Genomic DNA, 25,975 nt, shown 5'->3' with positions numbered 1-25,975 from the left:
TTGTATTTTACAATAGTTAACTATGTGGGTAGATTGAATAAAATGATTATGAATCTATGCATTTTGTAAACAGCTAAATGTGTATAATTTCTTTGACGGACAGCAAGCGCTCATTAGTCCTTAAATAATTACATTGTTATTTAATTGTTACCCTTTCGCCAGACCTGCGCATGTCCAGTTACAGTGCGGCTATGCGAAGGTTTTCCCTGCACATCAAATGCACTGGTCTCCATCTGCATCTGAAGCTCTTAACCTCCTGGGCTTCAGGACGCTGCTCTCCGGGCTCATTATCCGTCAGCCGGTGGGAGGGCGGGGGTCCGAGCGCGCAACTGCGCATGCGAAGACCGGCCCGGAGCCGGGATCTGACAGCGATCACCATCTTTGGTCCCACCCAGCACAGCGCTGCTTCGGAGCCCCCATTTCACAGCCGGCTCATTGCGCTTTGGATGCTGCGGGAGACTTTTGGCAGGGCTCGGCGGAGTAGCGAAGGGCTTTTGAGGCTCTGAGGGGGAGTGCTGACATTACTACACAAAACGGAAAAAACGGAAGAGAGGAGAAGGCAGAAGAAGAAGACAGCCATTTAAACCAGCTAGGCGACCGGTCAGTAAGAGTGTGCAGCTGAGCATCCTCTCTGACAGTGTATGCGGGTCTCTGTTTAGGCTGTTTTATTTTTGCATTTATCGCTGTATTTATCTGCTCTTAGTTTGCTGATATACTACAGGCGGCCGGTTAGTAAGAGCGTGGGGTTCAGCATCCCCTCTAACAGCGTGTGGGTCTCTGTTTAGGCTTCTTTATTTCTGCATTTATCATTGTATTTATGTGGCTGCCGTTTGCTGATATACTACAGGCGGCCCGGACATGCGAGAAGCGGGCAGACGCAGCATGCACGGTGCACCCTTTAGCCGCCGAAGAAGGTTAATGCATGCAGCCTCATAAAAGGCTTTGCTCGCTCTAATTCTTTGTGCGCCTGCTTGCGTAGCACCTGCGAGCGCCTCCCTTATCCCCAGTGCGGTGCCGTGCCGTCCAGTACGATGCTGCTTCGTGCCGTAAGGTGCTACGGTGCCCCGTGCCGTGCCCCGCGATGCTGCCCCGTGCCGCTCAATGCCGTGCATCCCGCGCGACGCTGCCCCGTGCCAGCCTGTGCCGTGCGTTGGTGCCTCGTGCCTCGTGCAACCACGCCGTCCCGTGCGGACTGGCACTTTCAGACCTGCTGAACTGGGCTCCGCGTCCCTCGCTCCCTCTGCCTGTCTGGCATCTCTCGCACTTCGCCATGCAGATTCTCTCTGACTGCGTCCAGCGCCGTTTCACTGTGAGCACTAGAGTGGCCGATAACCCTTTTTATTTCCACAGAAGTGTATTCTCACTGCGTTATTAGTCACAGGTTAAAATTAAGGTGAACATAAAGGGATAAGGAGCCTTACAAGCCGCACACGAATGATAGGATGGATGTGGAATTTTCACTGTTTACGGCACTTTCTTCTGAATGCAGTAGCTGGTCTGTCCCTAAAGCGTGAATCTATCATGCAGGTTTAATATTTTAAATATTAAGCTTCCGTGGCAGGTGAAAAAAGTAACCGGTATCAGTCATTACAACGACCAAGTATCAGTAAATATACAAGCGGCTATTTTAAAATTTGTTATACATTTATATGTTTAATTGTTTGGCTAAGTACAGAACAAGCCCCCTTAAAATAACATAGTCTCTATTAATCTTTTTATTCAAAGCAGGGTTATGGAATAACTTTATGGCTGTGCGGGGTTAACCTGTCCCTCCCCCGTCTCACTCTGGATCCACGATGAGAGCTTCTCTTTAATTTTGTTCATGAAGTTGTAATCTTGCAGATTTTGCACATACTTTGTATAATGAACTTTTAAACCTGTTGTCCTTAAATTATTTTGCATACTGTTTCTGTCAGTCGGATCGCTGGATTTTTCTTAGACTTCTTGGGCAATTCCCTTTGGAAAAGGCGTTAGCTTTTGCTTGCTTTATGCTGTATGTTTCTGGCTGCTTGGATACACGGAGTCGGGTCTCCATAGCCTTTATGTGGCCCTATGTGTCTGTGAGACTGTGAAAATCACAGTGACGATCCTGCAGTGGCTCCTATCACCGCAATAGCCTTAGGAATCCTTATGCAATATACCATGCAAGACAATTAAGTGCTTACAAATAAAAAAAAAAAGTCTCCCTGCCACTCGAAGTTGGGCTAGTGGTCTTGATGCTGGATGTTTAATTAGATGATAATATAATATTTGTCATGTATTTTATTGCTTGCTACATGTGGTCAGAGTACACATACAAATGCAATTAGGGCATGAATAGAGGACGTGGATCTGTTAAAATTAGACACATTTAAAAGGGTGGGCACACAGCAAAGCTTCCGCTCTCTGTTCCGCTGTAAGATGTGTTTTTCCATCTCCCTGTAAAGCCATCGTTCAGAAATGCTATATAAACGGCAAAAGAACATTTGGTGAATTTTATTAAAGTAATGACATTTTAATGTCAAGTAATCCTGACCCATGCTGTGTCCAGAGACAAAATGGAGTAATGTAAATTATGTTTTTCTGTGCTTTTATAGAATTTATAAAACAGTTATTGTTTTTATAATTGTTATACAGTAGATTCATGATCAGGGCTATAACAGAATTGGAAGATACTGTATAATGGTTGCTTAGGTTCAGCCTGAGTGATAAATGAGACCAGCCAACACCAGGTCTGATTTCACCTGTAACTGAACATTACCGTGCCGTTCTGTTTGAACACTACGCTCAGAAAGACGTGTGGCCTTAAATACAGGGAATAGCAGCTGTTATTAAGTATTTGTGGCATTAGTCATTTAACAAAGCTGCCTTTCAGTCGCTGACAGTAGCTGAGAGATGTGGGCAGTAACTTAGGAAAGAGTCTGTATGTTTAAAGCATTTTTAGCTTTTCAGATTGATGGGTCCTTAGGAAGCACTATTTACATAAGTATACCGACCAGTTTAGATGAGCAGAAAGGCACTGTGTTCTTCAGAGAATAGTGTAACAGTCTACAGGGTTTTCAAATCCCAGAAAGGGGGTTTTATATGTGAAAACCTTCTAGAATCTTCCACGTGGACCATTTTAGGTGCTTTTATGTTGTATCTTTCAGGGTGGCAAACTTGGCTAATTAGTTTACCACTGTTTTCATTATTGTGGTCCACGTTGAATGCCACATTTCACCTCGCACAAAATAGACAGTCGTTGCTGCTGGAACAGCAGCCATCCCTGCACAGGTTTTTATCTGTGCTTAGGAAAAACACAGCATCAAAAAATGCAGGGGTTTGGCTGGACCTTCAAGGGACACATACCTGTATGCGCAGGTTTCTGGTGCCTCCTGGTCTCCTTTGAAGGAAGCCAAAGGCTTGGCATGGCAGAAGTGCAGCCTTTCTGTCTCCTGCAGTCCTTTGCTATCCAGGCAGTTGACTGTTTGTTATCCTGTGCCATCAGGATGAACATATTTTTAATTAAGGAAATGCAGACGTCAGGGTCAGGGTAAGACCTGGTGGCTGGGGTCAGTTGGCGGTAAATGCTGGCTGAGATGTAGCAGATCTCACATCACACAGCATGGGTTTTAGTGTGTCTAAAAGGTGCTACATTGCAAGAGGTCTCCCCTGAAGATCATGAAAAATGATACGAACAATATGTGTAAATAATATATGAGAGAAATGTAAGAAAAAAATGAATCTGACTTCATCGGAGGCCATAGCAGATTTTGTGCTGTTATTGCACCAAGTACCATAGTAAATTATAATGAAATTGCTGGAATGATAAACTTTTTATTGTACTAAATGCAAATTAAGTTTACACTGAACAAGCATAATAGGCAGTATAAAGTCCCTTTGCATATAAGCAGGAACTCCTTTAGTTTAACCCTTTCTCCCTGATTATCTGCCTTACTTGGCACAGTAACAGTGAAACAGTTTGCTGTTAACATTTGAGGAGTTTGTACCTCATCCGAAGCTCTGTCCCATGCTCCTTCTTTTCCTGGTACATCTCTTGAATGCACATATTCTTTGAAGTGGTCTGCCTTAAAATTTCAGAAGCTTGAGCTGATTTGACCACTTCAGATTGAATATTCACCGTCATTCGCAGCATACCCGCTAAAGATGAATGTCCAGCCATTGCTGCACAGCCACTCTCTGTTATCATCATCGTCATCATCAGCAGCATCAGCTTCATCATCATCATCATCAGCATCATCATCATTATCAGCCTCAGCATCATCATCATCGTCAGCAGCAGCAGCATCATAATCATCAGCACTATCATCATCATCAATAGCATCACAATCATCATCTTCATCAGCATAGTCATCATCAGCATTATCAACTGCATCAGCAACAGCAATATCATCACTGTACACCTTAAACCTTCCTCATAGCAGTGGGGTGGTAGGAAAATACACAGTTTTTCATACAGGTTAAGAAAGTTTCAAATAAGCAAACTAATACATATTTTATTTCACATGGCATCATGTAGCTGGATGCTGTCGGATACCTGAGTGGTTGAATGTCATATAAATCGGATGGGTATCAGCTCAAGGGTGTTATCAGACATTTGAGTGCAGCATAAGATGATAACATATAAATATATAGATGTAAATACATTTAGATTCAATTATCAGATAAGCAACTCAAGGAAACAGATAAACTGGAAAAAACACCTGAGCAGAAGCGGACTTTGTATTGGATACAGCAGCACTCTTTCAGTTCTTTAGATGTTATATGTAACTATGTGCATAATATCGTTTCGTTCCTGAGAACATACGTCAGGCCAGAATGTTTTGAAGCTAAATGATGCTTTAGTAAGCGTCCCCAGAGGGCGCTGCTGACGTTTCAGAAACAGAAATACTGCCGCTACAGTGGGGGTTTGATTAGAAGTGGGACAGGCACCTGACAGACACCCATCAGCCCATGGAATGGTCCTGATCCTGGCTGGGGGGAGTGTATCCCACTGACCTCCTGAAATGTCTACCCATCTCACCCTGCTCCCGTTCCTGGCTGGGGGGAGTGTATCCCACTGACCTCCTATAATGTCTACCCATCTCACCCTGCTCCTGTTACTGGCTGGGGGGAGTGTATCCCACTGACCTTCTGTAATGTCTCCCCGTCTCACCCTGCTCCTGTTCCTGACTGGGGGAAGCGTATCCCACTGACCTCCTGCAATGTCTACCCATCTCATCCTGCTCCTGTTCCTGGCTGGGGGGAGTGTACCCCACTGACCTCCTGTAATGTCTCCCTGTCTCACCCTGCTCCTGATCCTGGCTGGGAGGAGTGTACCACACTGACCTCCTGTAATGTCTCCCCATCTCACCCTGCTCCTGTTCCTGCCTGGGGGGAGTGTATCCCACTGACCTCCTGTAATGTCTCCCCGTCTCACCCTGCTCCTGTTCCTGCCTGGGGGGAGTGTACCCCATTGACCTCCTGTAATGTCTCCCTGTCTCACCCTGCTCCAGATCCTGGCTGGGAGGAGTGTATCCCACTGACCTCTTGTAATGTCTCCTCGTCTCACCCTGGTCCAGTTCCTGTCTAGCGGAAGTGTATCCCACTGACCTCCTGTAATGTCTCCCTGTCTCACCCTGGTCCTGTTCCTGGCTGGGAGGAGCGTATCCCACGGACCAACTGTAATGTCTACCCATCTCATCCTGCTCCTGTTCCTGGCTGGGGGGAGTGTACCCTACTGACCTCCTGTAATGACTCCATGTCTCACCCTGGTCCTGTTCCTGGCTGGGAGGAGCGTATCCCACTGACCTCTTATAATGTCTCCCCATCTCACTCTGCTCCTGTTCCTGGTTGGGGGGAGCGTATCCCACTGACCTCCTGTAATGTCTCCCCATCTTACTCTGCTCCTGTTTCTGGCTGGGGGGAGTGTACCCCACTGACCTCCTGTAATGTCTCCCCATCTCACTCTGCTCCTGTTCCTGGCTGGGGGGAGTGTACCCACTGACCTCCGGTAATGCCTCTCTGTGTCACCCTGCTCCTATACAAGGTTGAGACCTTTGACCTTCTCTAACTAATATTTCTTAATATTTCTGTGGTTTTCATGGTCTTATGGGGATGGACAGCCTATGTAGTAAAGCCCTTGACCCCTCAACTCCTTGGCAACTACTGATACTTTGTGAACTGGAACCTCATGTTTGTGAGACACCTTTAATGCATTTTCATTTGGTTAAAGAAGTGATGAGACATGGAACACAAGTATGAGTTCAGGAAGAGTGGGAAATCAAGATAAATATGACTTTATCAATGTATAAGGAAAGTTTGGCTGTGGAATAAACAAAACATAACGCATGTGAGATGCAATAGGGCTTAGCCATTAAGTTTCTTTAATATTGCATGCACATGATTTTAAATCTAATATAGAAAGTGGGTTTAAGTAATGGAAGTACCATCAGTCGGACAAATTAAATTTAGACTCAAGCTAGAAGGTTGTTATATTGCACTAGGAAACTCACTGTAACTGTAGATATCAGATTTATCCATCTATGAAGAAACATTAAGGCAACACTGACCTCTGAAATGTGTGATGATCCCCAGATCAGTGCAGTTAGCTGTGGCTTGATGATGATGGTCTCCTCAATGCGAAATGAGCTGGCAGAACGTCTGATTGTCATGATCTGGCTGTCTGTAGTCCAGCTGCTCACACCTTTACGTCGTGCGCCGACTCTCCATCCTGACATCAGCGGAGCTTCTGTGTCAGCTTTGCCAAGGCGACCTGATGTTGTCACATTGAAGCACCTGGTAACAGGACTCAGGTAGAAGTAGAGATGCGCCTGGCAGTTCACTTAAAGCTAGTGACTTTATTGCAGAGGAGAGCTTCAAATGCACTAAGACCGACAGTGATAACTGCTGAAGTCTGACACTGTGCTCAACAGACACAGATGATTCTCAGAAATTCAGCTTGTTACAATTGATTATTAGCGGTAACCTCCATTAATTATTAGCTGTAAGAGTTAAATTTTGAATAAGTTGTTTCTTTTTTTTTTAGGTCTTCAGGTTGTGTTTAGAAAGGCAGGAGTTCTCCCACTGAAACACCACCTGCATGTATTTTTCATCTTCAAAGAGAAACATCCTATTTATACCGTTATTTCTCTGCCGTCACATATAAGTCCTCATAGGATGAGAAATGCTAACCAAGACATCAACTTCAATGGTAATGTAGCCCAGCCATGTCGGGTCCAGCTGCAATAACTGTATCACCCATCTCTGAAAGTCGAGGTCCTGTCCACTGCCTCTGAGAGGCGCTGTGGAGAGCTGTTGATTAATTTTATATAATCACATGCCTAGTGCCTCTGCCTGGCGAACTGCAGTAGCAAATCAATGCACAATTATAAACTTCAATTGTAATATGTTACTCAGAATTCCAGATGTAGTACACAATTTAAAATTAACCAAAACTAAACAGAAATGTCTAATCACTGGTAGAATGAAGTAGTTCTACCAATAAATGAGTTTTCGACTTGTAAATGTGAAAATACTGTCTTTCGGTAACCGTGGTATATGGGTTAATGCACTCCGAGCCATGCACTGTACGCTCCGCTGCGTGCCGGCTGGTTCTTCATGACGTTTTATTTGTGCCTCATTCCTGAACGCACACTGGGACTTCAGCAACCAATATCTGCGCTCTGTGTGTGTTCAACTTTGATATCTAGTCGTTAAAATATCGACACCGCCGGTGAGTTATTATTTTTTACTACTATTACATCAAGCGTCTTTTTGAAAGTTTTGACTGTGTATTTGGGTATTGTAACAATAGTATTCCCCATTCTGAACCAACTTGTCAAGAAGTGCAAGGATTGGTGAATAACTGTGACACAAAAGTATTGGTGTGCCAAGAGCGTGCAGGCCAAGTTGAGTGCTGAGAGCGAATTGAGCAAGCGTGCAAGCCAAGTTGAGCGCACACAGAGGGAATTGAGCGAGCATGCTGGCCGAGTTGAGCGCACACAGCGTAGTGAGTGAGCGTGCGGACCGGGTTGAGCGTGCACAGAGCTGAGTGAGTGAGCACTGAATGGAGTGAGCGAGCATGCAGGCCAAGTTTAGTGCGCACTAAGCGGAGTGAGTGAGCGTGCAGGCCGAGTTGAGCGTCCACTAAGCGGAGTGAGGGAGCGTGCAGGCCGGGTTGAGCGCACACTAAGCGGAGTGAGCGAGCATGCAGGCCGGGTCGAGTGTCCACTAAGCGGAGTGAGCGAGCGTGCAGTCCAGGTTGAGTGTCCACTAAGCGGAGTGAGGGAGCGTGCAGGCCAGGTTGACTTTGCACTAAGTGGAGATGTTGCTTGTGAAAGTTCCACTGTGCGCTCAGTAATGAGGCTCATATAACACCATAGTCTCTCCCTCCACAGCCGTGCGGTTTTACAAGACAAACTTAACAAGGTTTATGCTGCCTTATTGAAGACCCGTCAATGTCTTTCTCTGTAGACCCGACTATATTATGCATCACTGTCAGCTTTGGAATGAGGTGTAGGAGTATTTTGTGATTTGTATTTTGCTAGACGGAAACAAAATACTTTGAAAGATTGTTTACTGTATGTTAAATATGTCATTTTATCTATCCATCTATGTATATTATAATAATTGATGCTTTATTGATCCCCATGGGGAATTGACTTTTGTATGCCTTCCTGAACTTGGTCTTTTGGGGCTTGCTGAAGGACCTGCAGAGAAGCTGATGCTGGGATTGAGCCAGCGACCTTCTGATTATAGGCACACAGGCTTAGCCCACTGAGCCACTCGCTCGCTGTCTGTCTGTCTGTCTGTCTGTCTGTCTGTCTGTCTGTCTGTCTGTCTGTCTGTCTGTCTGTCTGTCTGTCTGTCTGTCTGTCTGTCTGTCTGTCTGTCTGTCTGTCTGTCTGTCTGTCTGTCTGTCTCTCTCTCTCTCTCTCTCTCTCTCTCTCTCTGTCTCTGTCTCTGTCTGTCTGTCTGTCTGTCTGTGCGGGCGGGCCCAGCTTGCTCGTTATGATCTTTGTTTTTGCCATGACAAGTAATTCAAGAAAAGATGCTGCTTTGATGTTCGGTGCAGATTGCTATGGAGCCCCTAAAGGGACCTGTGCAAAAAAATAAAATGCTCTTTCTTTTATTTGCGCATGTTAAAGTAACATCATTTACATTTTTTGCTCAGATCCCTTCAGGGGGCCTCCGTAGATTGCCATTCATAGTAGACCTTTAACAGATGGTTTAGTCCAAAATGCGCATGCAGCATGCCCCCATGCCTCCCAGTTTATGGTATGATCTGACTGTCATAATCCCACAGTGCTCTGAGACCCGCGTATCATTATCGTATCAACATCATGCGAAACAAAATCAAAGAAAAGGAAATGCCCTTGAGAACTGAGAAATGTTCTAAATTTACTGATTTTTTTAAATTACTGATTTTTCAACTTGATATGCCCTGACTGGTGTAAGATCTGGGCAGACACTTATTTGTACTGAATAGAATTGGGTGATCAGTGTTAACACACCACAGCACATGGTGCGCAACAATGAAATCTGTCCTCTGCATTTAACCCGTATGTAACATCGTGACATAGCAGGGGGCAGCTAATTCAGCGCCCGGGGAGCAGTGCTTGGGGGCGGTACCTTGCTCAGGGTATCTTGCTGGTCGGGGATTCGAACCAGCACTCTTTCAATTACAAGTGCGCTTCCCTAACCATCAAGCCACCACTGCTCACGACTGCTTTTCACTATCGATGGAATTTATGAAGGATAACGTACGGCTATTTACAAAATAAAGAATTAATTTCACACCCTGCTGATTTTAATTGCTAATAACAAAGCTTCCCCTGAAAAAATATTCTAGTTGCTCTTCCACCAACGAAAATGAAGGAACACTTTCGGTCCCCGGATCACCGAGGCATTATCCAGTTTGGCGGCTCTATAAGGCGCCATACCGTGGTAGAAGACCTGTCATTGACTCGGTGGTGCACCTGGCAAATAAATGGTCATGCGTTAACAGTATATGGCCTCAAGACTCGTCGCATTACATTAATGGCTGAACCCCCCACTCGAATGATTTTATGTGCAGTGGATGCTTTCATTCAAAATGCATAAACAAAAAACCTCTTACAATTCAAAGAACACATGCTCATCTCGAAGAGGAGGAATGGCGAATTTCACGCCTTCTGCACAATTTGCTGATGTGATGTGGATATAAGCAGCAATGGAGAAGGTTCGGGTATCAGTAGCTGGCAGGATTGCATGAGTGTTAATGTACTTTATCTGTCACTTTGTGAAAAAAAAAATCAGCTTAAACTAAACTCAGCTTTGTAACATTGTTTGTTGCGGTAATTGAAAGATAAAAAGCTGGGTACCAGTCTGAACCAACAAGACTTTGTTACTCCCGTCCCTGGATTCCCAACCGCAGCAAGCCTCACGTGACATTTATTGGAGAGTTATCAATACCTTTGTTTTTTTTAAATGGCAAAATATATTTTTGTTTTGGTGGTTGGTGGACGACTGACATGTCTACCGTCATCAGCATCTACATCTAAAACTGTCCGTTGAGCTCAGGTCCAGAAAGTTAGAAATCCTGGCCAAGATTTTGTTTCTACCAACCAGTTGACTATAAAGAGTCACATTCACAGAATACTCAACTGGTTGGTCAGGCACCGGAGATTCATGTTTCCTTTATATATAGACCCCTGAACTGTATTTGTTCATGTGAAAAGATTTCAGAATTTTGCTTCTTTTCGTCTGAAATCACAGCTCTGGCAAACCTTCTGATCTTTCCTCCTCCATTGCAGGAATCATGACTACAGCTACATCCCCCATTCTCATGAAGTGGGACCCCAAGAACCTGGAAATTCGCACCCTGACCGTGGAGCGGCTGCTGGAGCCTCTGGTCACTCAGGTGAGAGGATGTCCCACAAGGATGTGCATCTTTAGGCAATGTACTTTACTCACAGTATCATGCTGAATGCCCCAGCGTGCTGGGTGCTGCCCCTTCTTGCCCTGGCGTGCTGGGTGCTGCCCCTTCCTGCCCCGGCGTGTTGGGTGCTGCTCCTTCCTGCCCCGGCGTGTTGGGTGCTGCCCCTTCCTGCCCCGGTGTGTTAGGTGCTGCCCCTTCCTGCCCTGGTGTGTTGGGTGCTGCCCCTTCTTGCCCCGGCGTGCTGGGTGCTGCCCCTTCCTGCCCCGGCGTGAAGGGTGCTGCCCCTTCCTGCCCCGGCGTTTTGGGTGCTGCCCCTTTCTGCCCTGGTGTGTTAGGTGCTGCCCCTTCCTGCCCCGGTGTGTTGGGTGCTGCCCCTTCTTGCCCCGGCGTGTTGGGTGCTGCCCCTTCCTGCCTCGGCGTGTTGGGTGCTGCCCCTTCCTGCCCCGGCGTGTTGGGTGCTGCCCCTGCCTGCCCTCCGGTTTTTCCGTAGCCCAACCAGAGGTTGCAGTAGCAATTAAATATCCGTTTAGAGTAGACAGAGGGGACATTTAGCAGAGAGACAGAGGCCAGTAGCTCCTGTAAGGGCGGGCTCCTATCTGTCAGTCACACTTCAGATACTGCCTGTCCATCACCATTCATCCATCTGCTGTCCTCATCATCATCATTATTATTGGTGTTGTTGTTGCTCTTAAAGGTCTGCTGCTAGATATCGCCTGTCTGTTACTCTGCATCCATCTGCTATCATCCACTATCCATGTATCCTGGTCAGGGTCATGAGGGGAACATAGACCAGCACCTGAACAGAATGCTGCATCATCATTATTGTTGTTATTGTTATCATTATTATTATGATCCATAATCATAGTGATGGTTGTGGTATTATTATTATTATTATTCGTAGTAACAGTAGTAATGGTAGTTGAAATATAATTATTAACAGTAGCTCTCAGTCTTTGTCGGCTCTCTGGTTTTTCCCTGCTGTTGCACGTGTGTGTGTGTGTGTGTGTGTGTGTGAGGGTGTGAGGTTGCATCTGCATACCCACCCTGCCCAGTGCTATGAGCTTTCTGGGAGAGGTTCCAGACTCTGCTACCCTGCATTATATCAGTGCTTAAGGAAAATGGGTGGATGGTTGTTGTGAGTGTGAGTTGATAACCAGACAACTGGCGGGGGGGGGGGGCAGGGAGGTCGGCCAGTGTGGAGCCTCGTCTAATGAAGACTTTAGTCATCTTTACGACAAATGTCACCTGTCAGCCATCCGTTTTTGCTTGGGGTTTCCCTTCCTGGCTTTAGGTTTATTTTCTGGTGAGGATATTGGCGCTATCAGGGTGGTGAGACAGGCCGTCCTCTCTCTCTGCGACTCAGCTTCCGCCATCTGAATGTGCCTTTTTACATGCAAAGTCTTCACCCCAGTTTTACAGCAGAAATACTGCCGTCTCTAAGCGCGATCGGTGCCAACGTGGAGCAGATGCTCGCGAGCCGGCTTTGGTTAGCAGATGCTGTGTTCACACTGTTGGTGAAGGCTGTATGGTTTCGCTTTCAGCCCAAGCCGGCTCGTCGCTGATGGAAGCTGCCCTTTCTGATACAACAGCAGACTGCCATAGCATTACTACGTGTTAAGTCCGGTGTCCACCTGAACACCTGTGTAATCCTGGGTCTGCTTGTATGTGAGACCCTGTCAGTCTCCTTGCCGTGCTGACCTCAGACCCCCCCAGGGAGTGAGTGCTGGGCCCTGCTGTGTGCCGGCTGCTCCTGCACTGTTCCCTTGGTCCTCCATCCGGAGTTACGTCAGGCTGAGTGTGACTGACCCCCAGCATCGTGCCATATGCCGTGGCAGCTTGTGCTTCTGTCCATGCCTCCATCCGTCCGTCACGAAGAGGAAAGGACATTTTGAGTGAGTCAGGAGTCCAGACGATGGGAGCTGTGTGGGAGAAGCTGGCTGAGGATCACCTCCATTTCCCGAGAGTCGGGAGTCCAGGAGATGGGAGCTGTGTGGGTGAAGCGGGCAGGGTTGAGGATCACCTTGACTTTCTGAGATTCAGGAGTCCAGACGATGGGAGCTGTCTGGGAGAAGCTGGCAGGGTTGAGGATCACCTTGACTTTCTGAGATTCAGGAGTCCGGACGATGGGAGCTGTCTGGGAGAAGCTGGCAGGGTTGAGGATCACCTTGACTTTCTGAGATTCAGCCTGATAATCTCAGACTTTGTAGCAATTTGAACAACATCCAAACTAGAAACAATGTGGAGATATAGAATGGAGCCTCAGTGAGCAGGAAGACAAGTAAAATTACATACACTATATTGCCAAAAGTACTGGGACACCTGCCTTTACACACACATGAACTTTAATGACATCCCATTTTTAATACATAGGCTTTAATATGGAGTAGTCCTGGCATCCACCAAACCCAGACTCATCCATCGGATTACCAGGCAGAAAAGCATGATTCGTCTCTCTAGGGAACACGTGTCCACTGCTCTGGAGTGGCGCGCTTTACACCACTGCATATGACGCTTTGCAGTGCACTTCGTGATGTAAGGCTTGGATGCAGCTGCTTAGCCATGGAAACTCATTCCATGAAGTTCTCGACACACTGTTCTTGAGCTAATCTGAAGGCCACATGAAGTTTGGAGGTCTGTAGCTATTGACTATGCAGACAGTTGGCGACTTCTGAACACTGTGCGCCTCAGCATGCGTTGTCCCCCCTCTGTGATTTTATGTGACCTACCACTTCGTGGCTGCGTTGCTGTTGTTCCCAATTGCTTCCACTTTGTTATAATATCACTAACAGTTGACCGTGGAATATTTAGTAGCGAGGAAATTTCACGAATGTACTTATTGCACAGGTGGCATCCTATCACGGTACCACGCTTTAATTCACTGATAATTCACTGAGAAGCAGTCTGCATGCCTAAGTGCTTGATTTTATAATCCATGTGGCTATGGAAGGAACACCTGGATTCAGTTATTTGGCGATGCATCCCAATACTTAAAGCAATATACTGTATAAAAGGATTTTTAGCTGCCTAACTGCACACCAATGATTAGTAATTGGTGATTGTCTTCATTACCAGTCATTTAATGTTATATTGTAAGTTGACTTAATAAGCTGAATTCACTGCCATTTTCACTGCTCCCAATTACACCCCACAGAGATATTCCTTAATGTACTGTTGGCATGGCCATGGGACAAAAGTGTAAAAATAGAACTTTTTATCAATATAATTCCAACACATGATACTTGGACATCAGTCGGAGCTGCATACTTATCACACCCTTCATCTTGGTACTCGCTGTTGAATGCACTAGGACCTCTGACGGGAGATGTCATGAAGGGCCTTCTTCCTGCATGCCACACCTTTCCTCTGAGTGTTCCCAGTGCCCAGTGCAGACGAGACCAGGGCCGCTGATGGGAGACACCATGAGGGGCCTTGTGCCTGCCTGTTACACCTTTCCTCTGAGTACTCGGAGTACTCAGTGCTGATGGGAGACACCATGAGGGGCCTTGTGCCTGCCTGTTACACCTTTCCTCTGAGTACTCGGAGTACTCAGTGCTGATGGGAGACACCATGAGGGGCCTTGTGCCTGCCTGTTACACCTTTCCTCTGAGTACTCGAAGTACTCAGTGCTGATGGGAGACACCATGAGGGGCCTTGTGCCTGCCTGTTACACCTTTCCTCTGAGTACTCGGAGTACTCAGAGCTGATGAGAGACGCCATGAGGGGCCTTGTGCCTGCCTGTTACACCTTTCCTCTGAGTACTCGGAGTACTCAGTGCTGATGGGAGACACCATGAGGGGCCTTGTGCCTGCCTGCTTCACCTTTCCTCTGAGTACTCGGAGTACTCAGAGCTGATGGGAGACGCCATGAGGGGCCTTGTGCCTGCCTGTTACACCTTTCCTCTGAGTACTCGGAGTACTCAGTGCTGATGGGATCGTGTCTGCTGGTTGTGAGGTACACAGGCGCTCTAGTAAGTGAGCATGAGATCAGGGATTCAAGCAAAATCAGATGAGCAGGAAAAGGACTTAAGGTGCTAAGCTAGACAGTGAACCATAATTTGGTTGGCATGGTTAAACCCATGATGAAAGGGATGCTTGCATCTCAGTTTTGAGCAAGGGAACACACTTATAACAGGGAAGGGTGCTGAATCATAAGGAAACGCAGGGGTAATGGGATGACTAGCAACACCTGCTGGCCAAAAGGGGAAATGACTGACAAGGCAGGGATCCCAATTTTCATTATTAGTCTAATAAGACGTTAGTGAAACAGTTCTTATTGAGCTAAATGTATGGTTCGAATCGATAAAACACATCGCTATTGAGCTAAATGTACATTATTCACCTAATAAAACATCAGTTAAACCATAATAAAACGTCAGTTATACTATCATGTTAAAGGTAGATGATTTTTGAAATAATAATTAAGAAAAACACACTTTTTTCAAAACGTCGTAAAAGTGTTTTGCCGCCACAGTAAAGGTGAACTTGAAGCTTATGATGGCTTCGTCATGATTGCATCATCTGCCAAAGAGCTGAGTGACACGTCACGGGGAAGGAATTTCTATGGTGGAAGTGATTTCATGTGACAGGGTCAAGCAAACCCTATAGTAGTCAAAGCCTTTGTAATATACATGATGAAGTTAGAATGTTTTTATACTCTATGTACTCCTGAAAGTAGAATAAGCCACTACATCAAGTTACAAAGGCACAGTCATGCATAAAAAAGACTGCCAGGATCTTAGGAACACTACGGTATAAATTTTTGGTCACACCACCCAGCACTAGTACACGGGGAGCCTAATAAAGGCATGGGTAGAAAGATGCTTGACCTTTGACCTCCAGAGGTTTTTTTCCCTACCTATCCCTAACAAAGACCCCACAGGAGAGAAGTAGGTTTCTCTTGCATAATGTTGGTGTTTCTGTATGTATATAATAATACATTGACTCTGAAAAGCGGTTGCTGGTCTTAATATAACATTAGATATGCTGTGTCTTTGCTGTTGTTTCCATGCTGTTGTCATTTGCAAGTTAATCTATGTCATTGTGAAATCATCATCATATCCAATGCATATTCATTCAGATGAAGAAGCACCATCTGTGTGTTGAGTGATCTGGGGCTGTTCGGGTCGGCTTTGGCTCGGAATCTGACTGCTGCATTTGTGATCTAATGCATTCAGGTCAGCCTTGGCTCTGCAGTCGTAATCTGACGCGTTCAGGTGAGCGTTTGCTCTGCAGTCGTGATCTCATGCGTTCAGATTGGCTTTGGCTCTGCAGTCACAGGCTCATGCATTCAGACCGGCTTTGGCTATGCAGTCGTGGTCTGACACATTCAGGTTGACAGTGGCTCTGTGGTCGGGTCGGCTTTAACTCTGGAACCGTGGACTCATGTCTTAGGGTTGACTTTGGCTTGGAATCTGACGGCTGCACTTACGGTCTGACATTCAGGTTGGCGTTGGCTCAGCACTCGCAGTCTCATGCGTTCATGTGCCCTGGGTCTGGTGTAAGTGGCTCTTTACTTAGCAGTTTAAGCCAGATTGGAAGATGGATCACACAGCAAGGCTGATGCTCTGTTGTTGTATTTTGTAACTGTCACACATGGTTTGGAAGCTCTGACTGACCCTAGCTGACCCTGTTTGACCTTGGCTGACCTTGATCGACCCTGACTGACCCTAGCTGACCCTGACTGACCTTAACCGACCCTGGCTGTCCCTGACTGACCCTGACCGATCCTAGCTGACCCTGTTTGACCTTGGCTGACCTTGACCGACCCTGGCTGTCCCTGACTGACCCTGACCAACCCTAGCTGACTCTGTTTGACCTTGGCTGACCTTGACCGAACCTGGCTGGCCCTGACTGACCCTGGTTGACCCTAGCTGACCCTGTTTGACCTTGGCTGACCTTGACCGACCCTGGCTGTCCCTGACTGACCCTGACCGATCCTAGCTGACCCTGTTTGACCTTGGCTGATCTTGACCGACCCTGGCTGTCCCTGACTGACCCTGACCAACCCTAGCTGACCCTGTTTGACCTTTGCTGACCTTGACCGACCCTGGCTGGCCCTGACCGACCCTGGTTGACCCTAGCTGACCCTGTTTGACCTTGGCTGACCTTGACTGACCCTGGCTGGCCCAGGCTCTGTTTACACCTGCTCTTATTGTAGCCCTGTTTCTGGGTTTTCTCCATGATATTTCTCTTTGCTGTCCTCTAGTCTTGTTATTGCAGTGCTCTTTTCTCCCTAATGTGTAACTGTTGATAAGTGTGCATGCCTGTCAAACACATGTCCATTCTCTTCACATGGTGCTCGTGTGGGCAGGATACATACTGTATACCACATGTTTTATGAATGACATTAGTTACAGCCATTGCAGTAGGAGAAATGTTCTCTCCACCTTTATCTACTGGGAAATGTCAGCACTCTTCATTTATATCTGCTCGCAAATGTCTGCACTCTCCACCTATATCTGCTAGGCAAATGTCTGCACTCTCCACCTTTATCTGTCCACAAATGTCTGCACTCTCCACCTATATCTGCCAGGCAAATGTCTGCACTCTCCACCTTTATCTGTCCACAAATGTCTGCACTCTCCACCTTTATCTGTCTGTAAATGTCTGCACTCTCCACCTTTATCTGTCCACAAATGTCTGCACTCTCCACCTTTATCTGTCCACAAATGTCTGCATTCTCCACCTATATCTGCCAGGCAAATGTCTGCATTCTCCACCTTTATCTGTCCACAAATGTCTGCACTCTCCACCTTTATCTGTCCACAAATGTCTGCATTCTCCACCTATATCTGCCAGGCAAATGTCTGCATTCTCCACCTTTATCTGTCCACAAATGTCTGCACTCTCCACCTTTATCTGTCTGTAAATGTCTGCACTCTCCACCTTTATCTGTCCACAAATGTCTGCACTCTCCACCTTTATCTGTCCACAAATGTCTGCACTCTCCACCTTTATCTGTCCACAAATGTCTGCACTCTCCACCTTTATCTGTCCACAAATGTCTGCACTCTCCACCTTTATCTGTCCACAAATGTCTGCACTCTCCACCTATATCTGTCCACAAATGTCTGCACTCTCCACCTTTATCTGTCCACAAATGTCTGCACTCTCCACCTTTATCTGTCCACAAATGTCTGCACTCTCCACCTTTATCTGTCCACAAATGTCTGCACTCTCCACCTTTATCTGTCCACAAATGTCTGCACTCTCCACCTTTATCTGTCCACAAATGTCTGCACTCTCCACCTATATCTGTCCACAAATGTCTGCACTCTCCACCTTTATCTGTCCACAAATGTCTGCACTCTCCACCTTTATCTGTCTGTAAATGTCTGCACTCTCCACCTTTATCTGTCTGTAAATGTCTGCACTCTCCACCTATATCTGCCAGGCAAATATCTGCATTCTCCACCTTTATCTGTCCACAAATGTCTGCACTCTCCACCTATATCTGCCAGGCAAATGTCTGCATTCTCCACCTTTATCTGTCCACAAATGTCTGCACTCTCCACCTTTATCTGTCCACAAATGTCTGCACTCTCCACCTTTATCTGTCCGCAAATGTCTGCACTCTCCACCTTTATCTGTCCGTAAATGTCTGCACTCTCCACCTATATCTGTCCCCAAATGTCTGCACTCTCCACCTTTATCTGTCCGCAAATGTCTGCATTCTCCACCTTTATCTGTCCACAAATGTCTGCACTCTCCACCTTTATCTGTCCGCAAATGTCTGCACTCTCCACCTTTATCTGTCTGTAAATGTCTGCACTCTCCACCTATATCTGTCCCCAAATGTCTGCACTCTCCACCTTTATCTGCCAGGCAAATGTCTGCACTCTCCACCTTTATCTGTCCGCAAATGTCTGCACTCTCCACCTTTATCTGTCCCCAAATGTCTGCACTCTCCACCTTTATCTGTCCACAAATGTCTGCACTCTCCACCTATATCTGCCAGGCAAATGTCTGCACTCTCCACCTTTATTTGTCGTTAAATGTCTGCACTCTCCACCTTTATCTGTCCGCAAATGTCTGCACTCTCCACCTATATCTGCCAGGCAAATGTCTGCACTCTCCACCTTTATCTGTCCCCAAATGTCTGCACTCTCCACCTTTATCTGTCCGCAAATGTCTGCACTCTCCACCTTTATCTGTCCACAAATGTCTGCACTCTCCACCTATATCTGCCAGGCAAATGTCTGCACTCTCCACCTTTATCTGTCCGCAAATGTCTGCACTCTCCACCTTTATCTGTCCGCAAATGTCTGCACTCTCCACCTTTATCTGTCCGCAAATGTCTGCACTCTCCACCTTTATCTGTCCACAAATGTCTGCACTCTCCACCTGTATCTGTCCGCAAATGTCTGCACTCTCCACCTTTATCTGTCCACAAATGTCTGCACTCTCCACCTTTATCTGTCCGCAAATGTCTGCACTCTCCACCTTTATCTGTCCGCAAATGTCTGCACTCTCCACCTTTATCTGTCCACAAATGTCTGCACTCTCCACCTATATCTGCCAGGCAAATGTCTGCACTCTCCACCTTTATCTGTCCGCAAATATCTGCACTCTCCACCTTTATCTGTCCGCAAATGTCTGCACTCTCCACCTTTATCTGTCTGTAAATGTTTGCGCTCTTCACCTTTTTATTCTGGTAAATGTTGGCACTCTGCAGCTGCTGTTGCAGCTCTTTTTCACTCAGATGCCCCCCCCTCTGTTTGTTGAATATGTGCTCTGTGAATTCAAATGTCTCCTTTTTAAAGTGTAGCAATTATCACATTTTTGTCCCTTCTAACATCTATATTTTCCTGTCAAACTATGTACACAAGTTGACTTCACCTTCAGGTTTGTACATACAAATGTCCACACAAATGATTTGTTTGTGATAATTGTGTTGTGATAATTTCTGGGGATGTCATGGATGAGCCATTTAATCTGCACCAGTTCAGTAGTTTATGTACATCCTACTTCTGATTTTGCCCGACTCTGGCATTGCTGCCATGACTGAAACGCATCACATACTGTATGACGCTTCATTGTCATTCTGCTTAACCATGGGAGTCAAAGTCTCATTGTCTCCTTGTTCTCCAGGTAACCACTCTGGTGAACACCAGTAGCAAGGGTCCATCCAGCAAGAAGAAGGGCCGCTCCAAGAAGGCCCATGTGCTGGCGTCCTCTGTGGAGCAGGCCACTCACAACTTCCTGGAGAAGGGAGAGCAGATCGCCCGGGAGAGCCAGGACCTCAAGGAGGAGCTAATATCTGCTGTGGACGATGTTCGCAAACAAGGTGCGGCTAGCAGTGAGTGTGTATTTGTGTGTGTGAGTGTCTGTGAGAGAGTATGTGTGAGTGTTTGAGAATGTGAGTCTGTGCATATGTCTGTGTGAGTGAGCACGTGTGAGTGTTTGAGAATGTGAGTCTGTGCATATGTGTGTGAGTGAGCATGTGTGACCTTTTGAGAATGTGAGTCTGTGCATATGTGTGTGTGAGTGTCTGTGAGTGAGCATGTGTAAGTGTTTGAGAATGTGAGTGTGCATATGTGTGAGAGTGTCTGTGAGTGAGCATGCGTGAGTGTTTGAGAATGTGAGTCTGTGCATATGTGTGTGAGTGAGCATGTGTGACCTTTTGAGAATGTGAGTCTGTGCAAATGTGTGTGTGAGTGTCTGTGAGTGAGCATGTGTGAGTGTTTGAGAATGTGAGTGTGCATATGTGTGTGAGAGTGTCTGTGAGTGAGCATGTGTGAGTATTTGTGAATGTGAGTGTGCATATGTGTGTGAGAGTGTCTGTGAGTGAGCATGTGTGAGTGTTTGATAATGTGAGTCTGTGCATATGTGTGTGAGTGAGCATGTGTGAGTGTTTGAGAATGTGAGTCTGTGCATATGTGTGTGTGAGTGAGTATGTGTGAGTGTTTGAGAATGTGAGTCTGTGCATATGTGAGTGAGTGAGTGAGTGAGTGTGTGTGTCTGTGCTTTGCACACACTGCGTGTCACTGCATAAAGGTCTCACTGGACCCTTCCAGCCTGGGTAACCCTCCTTTCACTTTCCCACCAGGGGAGACCATGCACATGGCGTCCTCAGAGTTTGCTGATGACCCCTGCTCCTCCGTCAAGCGTGGGACTATGGTGCGAGCCGCCCGGGCTCTGCTCTCCGCTGTCACTCGCCTGCTCATCCTCGCCGACATGGCCGACGTCATGAGACTGCTGGCCCACCTCAAGATCGTAAGCAACCCGCAGAACTCTTCTGTTATATACTGGGGGTGCTGGAAAATCCCCCTGTTCCATCCTCCAAAATTCCTGTGGAATTTGTCCAATATTTTAGGTTCTTATAAATGTTTTCAGTTATTTATCCAAGATCACCTGAGACATTGTCACTTGGTTTTTGGGTTACTGCATTATCTGCTTGAAATAGTGTGTCGTGTAAATGCCCAAACACAACCTTTTCAGCCAGACACAGGAATAATATTCCGCCTATTCCAGAAGTACAGCATAATAAATATTTACAAAATGAGTAGTATTCACGTCACGGCTTTGGATGCGCTTAGCTCTGGGCTGTCCCACTGAATCACTAAAATGTCTCTTGTTAGTGGTTAAGGCTAGTTCAGGGATTTTCAGAGCCTCTGCAGTCCAAATGTACATCGTTTTCAGAATCTCTCTGAAGGCCTTTGTGTCTCTGTGTGTCTCTGTGTGTCGCTATGTGTTCCTATGTGTCCCTGTGTGTCTCTGTGTGTCTCTGTGTGTCGCTATGTGTTCCTATGTGTCTCTGTGTGTCGCTATGTGTTCCTATGTGTCCCTGTGTGTCTCTGTGTGTCGCTATGTGTTCCTATGTGTCTCTGTGTGTCTCTGTGTGTCGCTATGTGTTCCTATGTGTCCCTGTGTGTCCCTGTGTGTCTCTGTGTGTCGCTATGTGTTCCTATGTGTCCCTGTGTGTCCCTGTGTGTCTCTGTGTGTCTCTGTGTGTCGCTATGTGTTCCTATGTGTCCCTGTGTGTCCCTGTGTGTCTCTGTGTGTCTCCGCTGCCCGGGCAGGTGGAGGGCGCCCTTGAAGCTGTGAAGAACGCCACCAATGAGCAGGACCTGGCTAACCGCTTCAAAGAATTTGGGAAGGAAATGGTTAAGCTCAACTATGTGGCAGCACGGAGACAGCAGGTGTGTGTGTGAGTGTGTGTGTATGTGTGGGTGTGTGTGTGTGTGTGTGAGTGTGTGAGTGTGTGTGTTTGTGCGAGCGGGTTTACCTATCCTTATAGGGGACATAATGTCCCCATAACGTGATAAATATCCGTTTTTTTCCATTATGGGGACCGGTTTTATAAAAATCGGTGACTGCTATGAAAAAACTAAAATTGCAAAAACTCTTGTATTCTGTTAGGTTACTTATGGTTATGGTTAGGGCAGGGTAGGGGTTAAGGTTGTCATAGTTAGCGTTAGCATTTTTCCTATTGAAATGAATGAGCGGTCCCCATAAGGATATGTTTACCCTACATGTGTGTGTGTGTGTGTGTGTGTGTGTGTGTGTGCGCGCACGCGTGTTGGAGGTGTTTTCATTTCATTTCCTCACCACATGTTTTGGCCACAAGATGTCATCACCCACAGACATTAGAGCCCGACCGATAAAGGATTTTGAAGGCCGATACCGATACAAATATTTGTTGGTTTTAAAAATATATATATATATATATATTTTATTTCAAAAACACGCAACAAAACATTAACAGATTTCCCTAACATTAGTTTTTTGTAGTTATTTATGAGTTTTAACTAACATAATATGATAATGCATTTTAAAAAGAAACTTGTTTCTTTTATTGTCACAACAGAACAGAGGAACATCAAAATGTCATTGTCAAAAGTTAAAAGGACAGTCAGTCAACTACACTGTAACAACGTAACGTAATTACTAGCTAATTCCGCTTCACTCTCGGCTTATTTAGCAGCAGCAAAACTGGACATGATAGTCACGAATTTTGTCATGCTTATTTGAGTTAAGAGAACTGATGCGGATGTTCTTTTAATTGTTATTCAAGCAATGTATGTATCGTGACCAACTCACCATGAACACACTTCACCGATGATCTCACTCGCGGATAACTGGTTCTCTCTGCCCGACTCTGGCTGGATCAGCAGGTTGCAGGATGTGTGGCGCGTTATACACGAGTGTTGCCAACAGGGACGGTGTAGAGTGCCCTCTGGTGGACAAACTATACAACGCCAACACTCATGACATGGTTGAAGGGTGTTTCGTCCGTTTTTATTTTATTTTTGAAATATTCATTTATCGGCCATTATAAATGCCGATACCGATAGTTTGGAAAATGCCTAATATCGGCCGATAATATCGGCCTGCCGATAAATCAGTCGGGCTCTAACAGACATCCACTAATCCAGTAACAGCTGAAAAATCAGCCTTCAGTGATTTACTGTGACCCCGAGAAACAAAATGCCATCTAGTGGCCATCTGAGAAGAGCCAGCTTTAAGAGCAGCATCTCAGTGTGAAGTGATGCTATTTGCAGTCTCTCACTGTGTTATTCAGGGTTCTCCTCTATTTTCATCCTGCTATCCAAAGACCTGCAGTTAGAAGAATTGATATTTGTGTGTTTATGTGTGCACATGTGTCCTGAATTGGACCAGCATCCCATCCAGGATGTTCCCTGACCCATGCCATGTGATGTGCTGGTATCCCATCCAGGGCATCCCCTGTCACGTACCCTGTGATGCACTGGCATTCCATCCAGGGCGTCCCCTGTCACGTACCCTGTGATGCACTGGCATCCCATCCAGGGCGTCCCCTGTAATGCACCCTGTGATGCACTGGCATCCCATCCAGGGTGTCCCCTGTAATGCACCCTGTAATGCACTGGCATCCCATCCAGGGTGTCCCCTGACCTGTGCCATCTGCTTCCTGGGACAGACTCCAGTCCCCCTCCCATACTTGATAAGCAGCTGGAAGATGGATGGATGGATAGACGCACAGTGTTTGATGCTGTTATCTTTGAGAGTGTAGAAGACCTGCCCGGCTTCTGGTGAGCTTGGTGCCTCTGCTAGCTTCTGAACAGATGCCTCTTTGTGCAGGAGCTGAAGGACCCCCAATGCCGGGATGAGATGGCGGCGGCCCGTGGGGCCCTGAAGAAGAATGCCACCATGCTGTACACGGCATCACAGGCCTTCCTGCGGCACCCCGACGTGGCGGCCACGCGTGCCAACCGCGACTATGTCTTCAAGCAGGTGCAGGAGGCGGTGGCGGGCATCTCCAGTGCCGCCCAGGCCGCATCACCCGCCGATGAGAAGCAGAGCCACGCCGGCATCGGAGAGCTGGCCGCCGCCCTCAACGAGTTTGATGTGAGTAATTAACGCTGCTCAGTTCAGTCATGCATGTGTGTGAGGAAGCGTGTGTGAATGTGAGGAAGCGTGTGTGTGTTGGTAATTCCGGTCCGGAGAGTGAAAGTCCAGACCTTTTCCCCACAATGTAATAAAAGCCTGTTATTTTGACGTTGTGGGGACCATTTCTCAGGTCCCCACAAAGATCTGTGAATGCAATCAAAAAATTAATAATGACAAAAGTCTCGTTTGGTTACTTATGGTTAGGGGTAGGGCTGGGTAGGCATCATGAAATGAATGGAGAGTCCACACACAGATATAATTACAAACCTGTGTGTGTGTGTGTGTGTGTGTGTGTGTGCTGTCTCCCAGCAGCGGCCGCTGGTTGTCAGCTACCTTAGTTACCTTAGTTAGTAGTGGGTAGTTAGTTCTATCACCCTCCAGCTGCTCCAGGGAATGTCTGACCTTGCTTTTTTTTTTAAATTGTATGTTACTTTCGATAAAAGCTTCCCATTCATCCCCTCATTCTTCTGCATACTCAATGGGTTGGTCAGGGTCCTGAGGGAGAGCTTTCATTGGTGTCCTCAGAGACCTGACTTATCCTGGTCAGGGTCCTGGGGGAGAGCTTTCATTGGCGTCCTCAGAAACCTGACTTATCCTGGTCAGGGTCCTGGGGGAGAGCTTTCATTGGCGTCCTCAGTGACCTGACTTATCCTGGTCAGGGTCCTGGGGGAGAGCTTTCATTGGCGTCCTCAGTGACCTGACTTATCCTGGTCAGGGTCCTGAGGGAGAGCTTTCATTGGCGTCCTCAGTGACCTGACTTATCCTGGTCAGGGTCCTGAGGGAGAGCTTTCATTGGCGTCCTCAGAGACCTGACTTATCCTGGTCAGGGTCCTGAGGGAGAGCTTTCATTGGTGTCCTCAGAGACCTGACTTATCCTGGTCAGGGTCCTGAGGGAGAGCTTTCATTGGCGTCCTCAGAAACCTGACTTATCCTGGTCAGGGTCCTGAGGGAGAGCTTTCATTGGCGTCCTCAGTGACCTGACTTATCCTGGTCAGGGTCCTGAGGGAGAGCTTTCATTGGCGTCCTCAGAGACCTGACTTATCCTGGTCAGGGTCCTGAGGGAGAGCTTTCATTGGTGTCCTCAGAGACCTGACTTATCCTGGTCAGGGTCCTGAGGGAGAGCTTTCATTGGCGTCCTCAGAGACCTGACTTATCCTGGTCAGGGTCCTGAGGGAGAGCTTTCATTGGCGTCCTCAGTGACCTGACTTATCCTGGTCAGGGTCCTGAGGGAGAGCTTTCATTGGCGTCCTCAGTGACCTGACTTATCCTGGTCAGGGTCCTGAGGGAGAGCTTTCATTGACGTCCTCAGAGACCTGACTTATCCTGGTCAGGGTCCTGAGGGAGAGCTTTCATTGGCGTCCTCAGTGACCTGACTTATCCTGGTCAGGGTCCTGAGGGAGAGCTTTCATTGGCGTCCTCAGTGACCTGACTTATCCTGGTCAGGGTCCTGAGGGAGAGCTTTCATTGGCGTCCTCAGTGACCTGACTTATCCTGGTCAGGGTCCTGAGGGAGAGCTTTCATTGACGTCCTCAGAGACCTGACTTATCCTGGTCAGGGTCCTGAGGGAGAGCTTTCATTGGCGTCCTCAGTGACCTGACTTATCCTGGTCAGGGTCCTGAGGGAGAGCTTTCATTGACGTCCTCAGAGACCTGACTTATCCTGGTCAGAGGTGTGACTGCAGCCCCCTGAACCTATCTGCGCGAGGAACTTTAATACTTTAAGAAGA

General features: G+C 46.9%; 1 protein-coding gene across 2 annotated transcripts in view; it reads left to right on the top strand.

Annotated features, from left to right (window-relative positions):
* Positions 1 to 328: 328 nt before the first annotated feature.
* The window catches only part of LOC111859271 (catenin alpha-2-like), a 141,232-nt gene continuing 115,585 nt past the window's right edge, over positions 329 to 25,975 (top strand). Inside the window, exons 1-6 of one of the 2 annotated variants that reach the window (XM_072697783.1) lie at positions 329 to 600; positions 10,755 to 10,861; positions 19,969 to 20,164; positions 20,927 to 21,093; positions 21,900 to 22,019; positions 23,941 to 24,207. In XM_072697783.1, coding sequence (XP_072553884.1) covers positions 10,760 to 10,861; positions 19,969 to 20,164; positions 20,927 to 21,093; positions 21,900 to 22,019; positions 23,941 to 24,207 — 852 coding nt within the window. In that variant the 5' untranslated portion in view covers positions 329 to 600; positions 10,755 to 10,759. The remainder of the gene's footprint in view (positions 601 to 10,754; positions 10,862 to 19,968; positions 20,165 to 20,926; positions 21,094 to 21,899; positions 22,020 to 23,940; positions 24,208 to 25,975) is intronic. The other variant, XM_072697784.1, reaches the window with a different exon arrangement.

Source organism: Paramormyrops kingsleyae, chromosome 12 (genome assembly GCF_048594095.1).
Source record: "Paramormyrops kingsleyae isolate MSU_618 chromosome 12, PKINGS_0.4, whole genome shotgun sequence".
Taxonomy (NCBI): domain Eukaryota; kingdom Metazoa; phylum Chordata; class Actinopteri; order Osteoglossiformes; family Mormyridae; genus Paramormyrops; species Paramormyrops kingsleyae.
The sequence above is the reverse complement of the archived record's forward strand: the minus strand, read 5'-3'. Positions and strand labels throughout refer to the sequence as shown.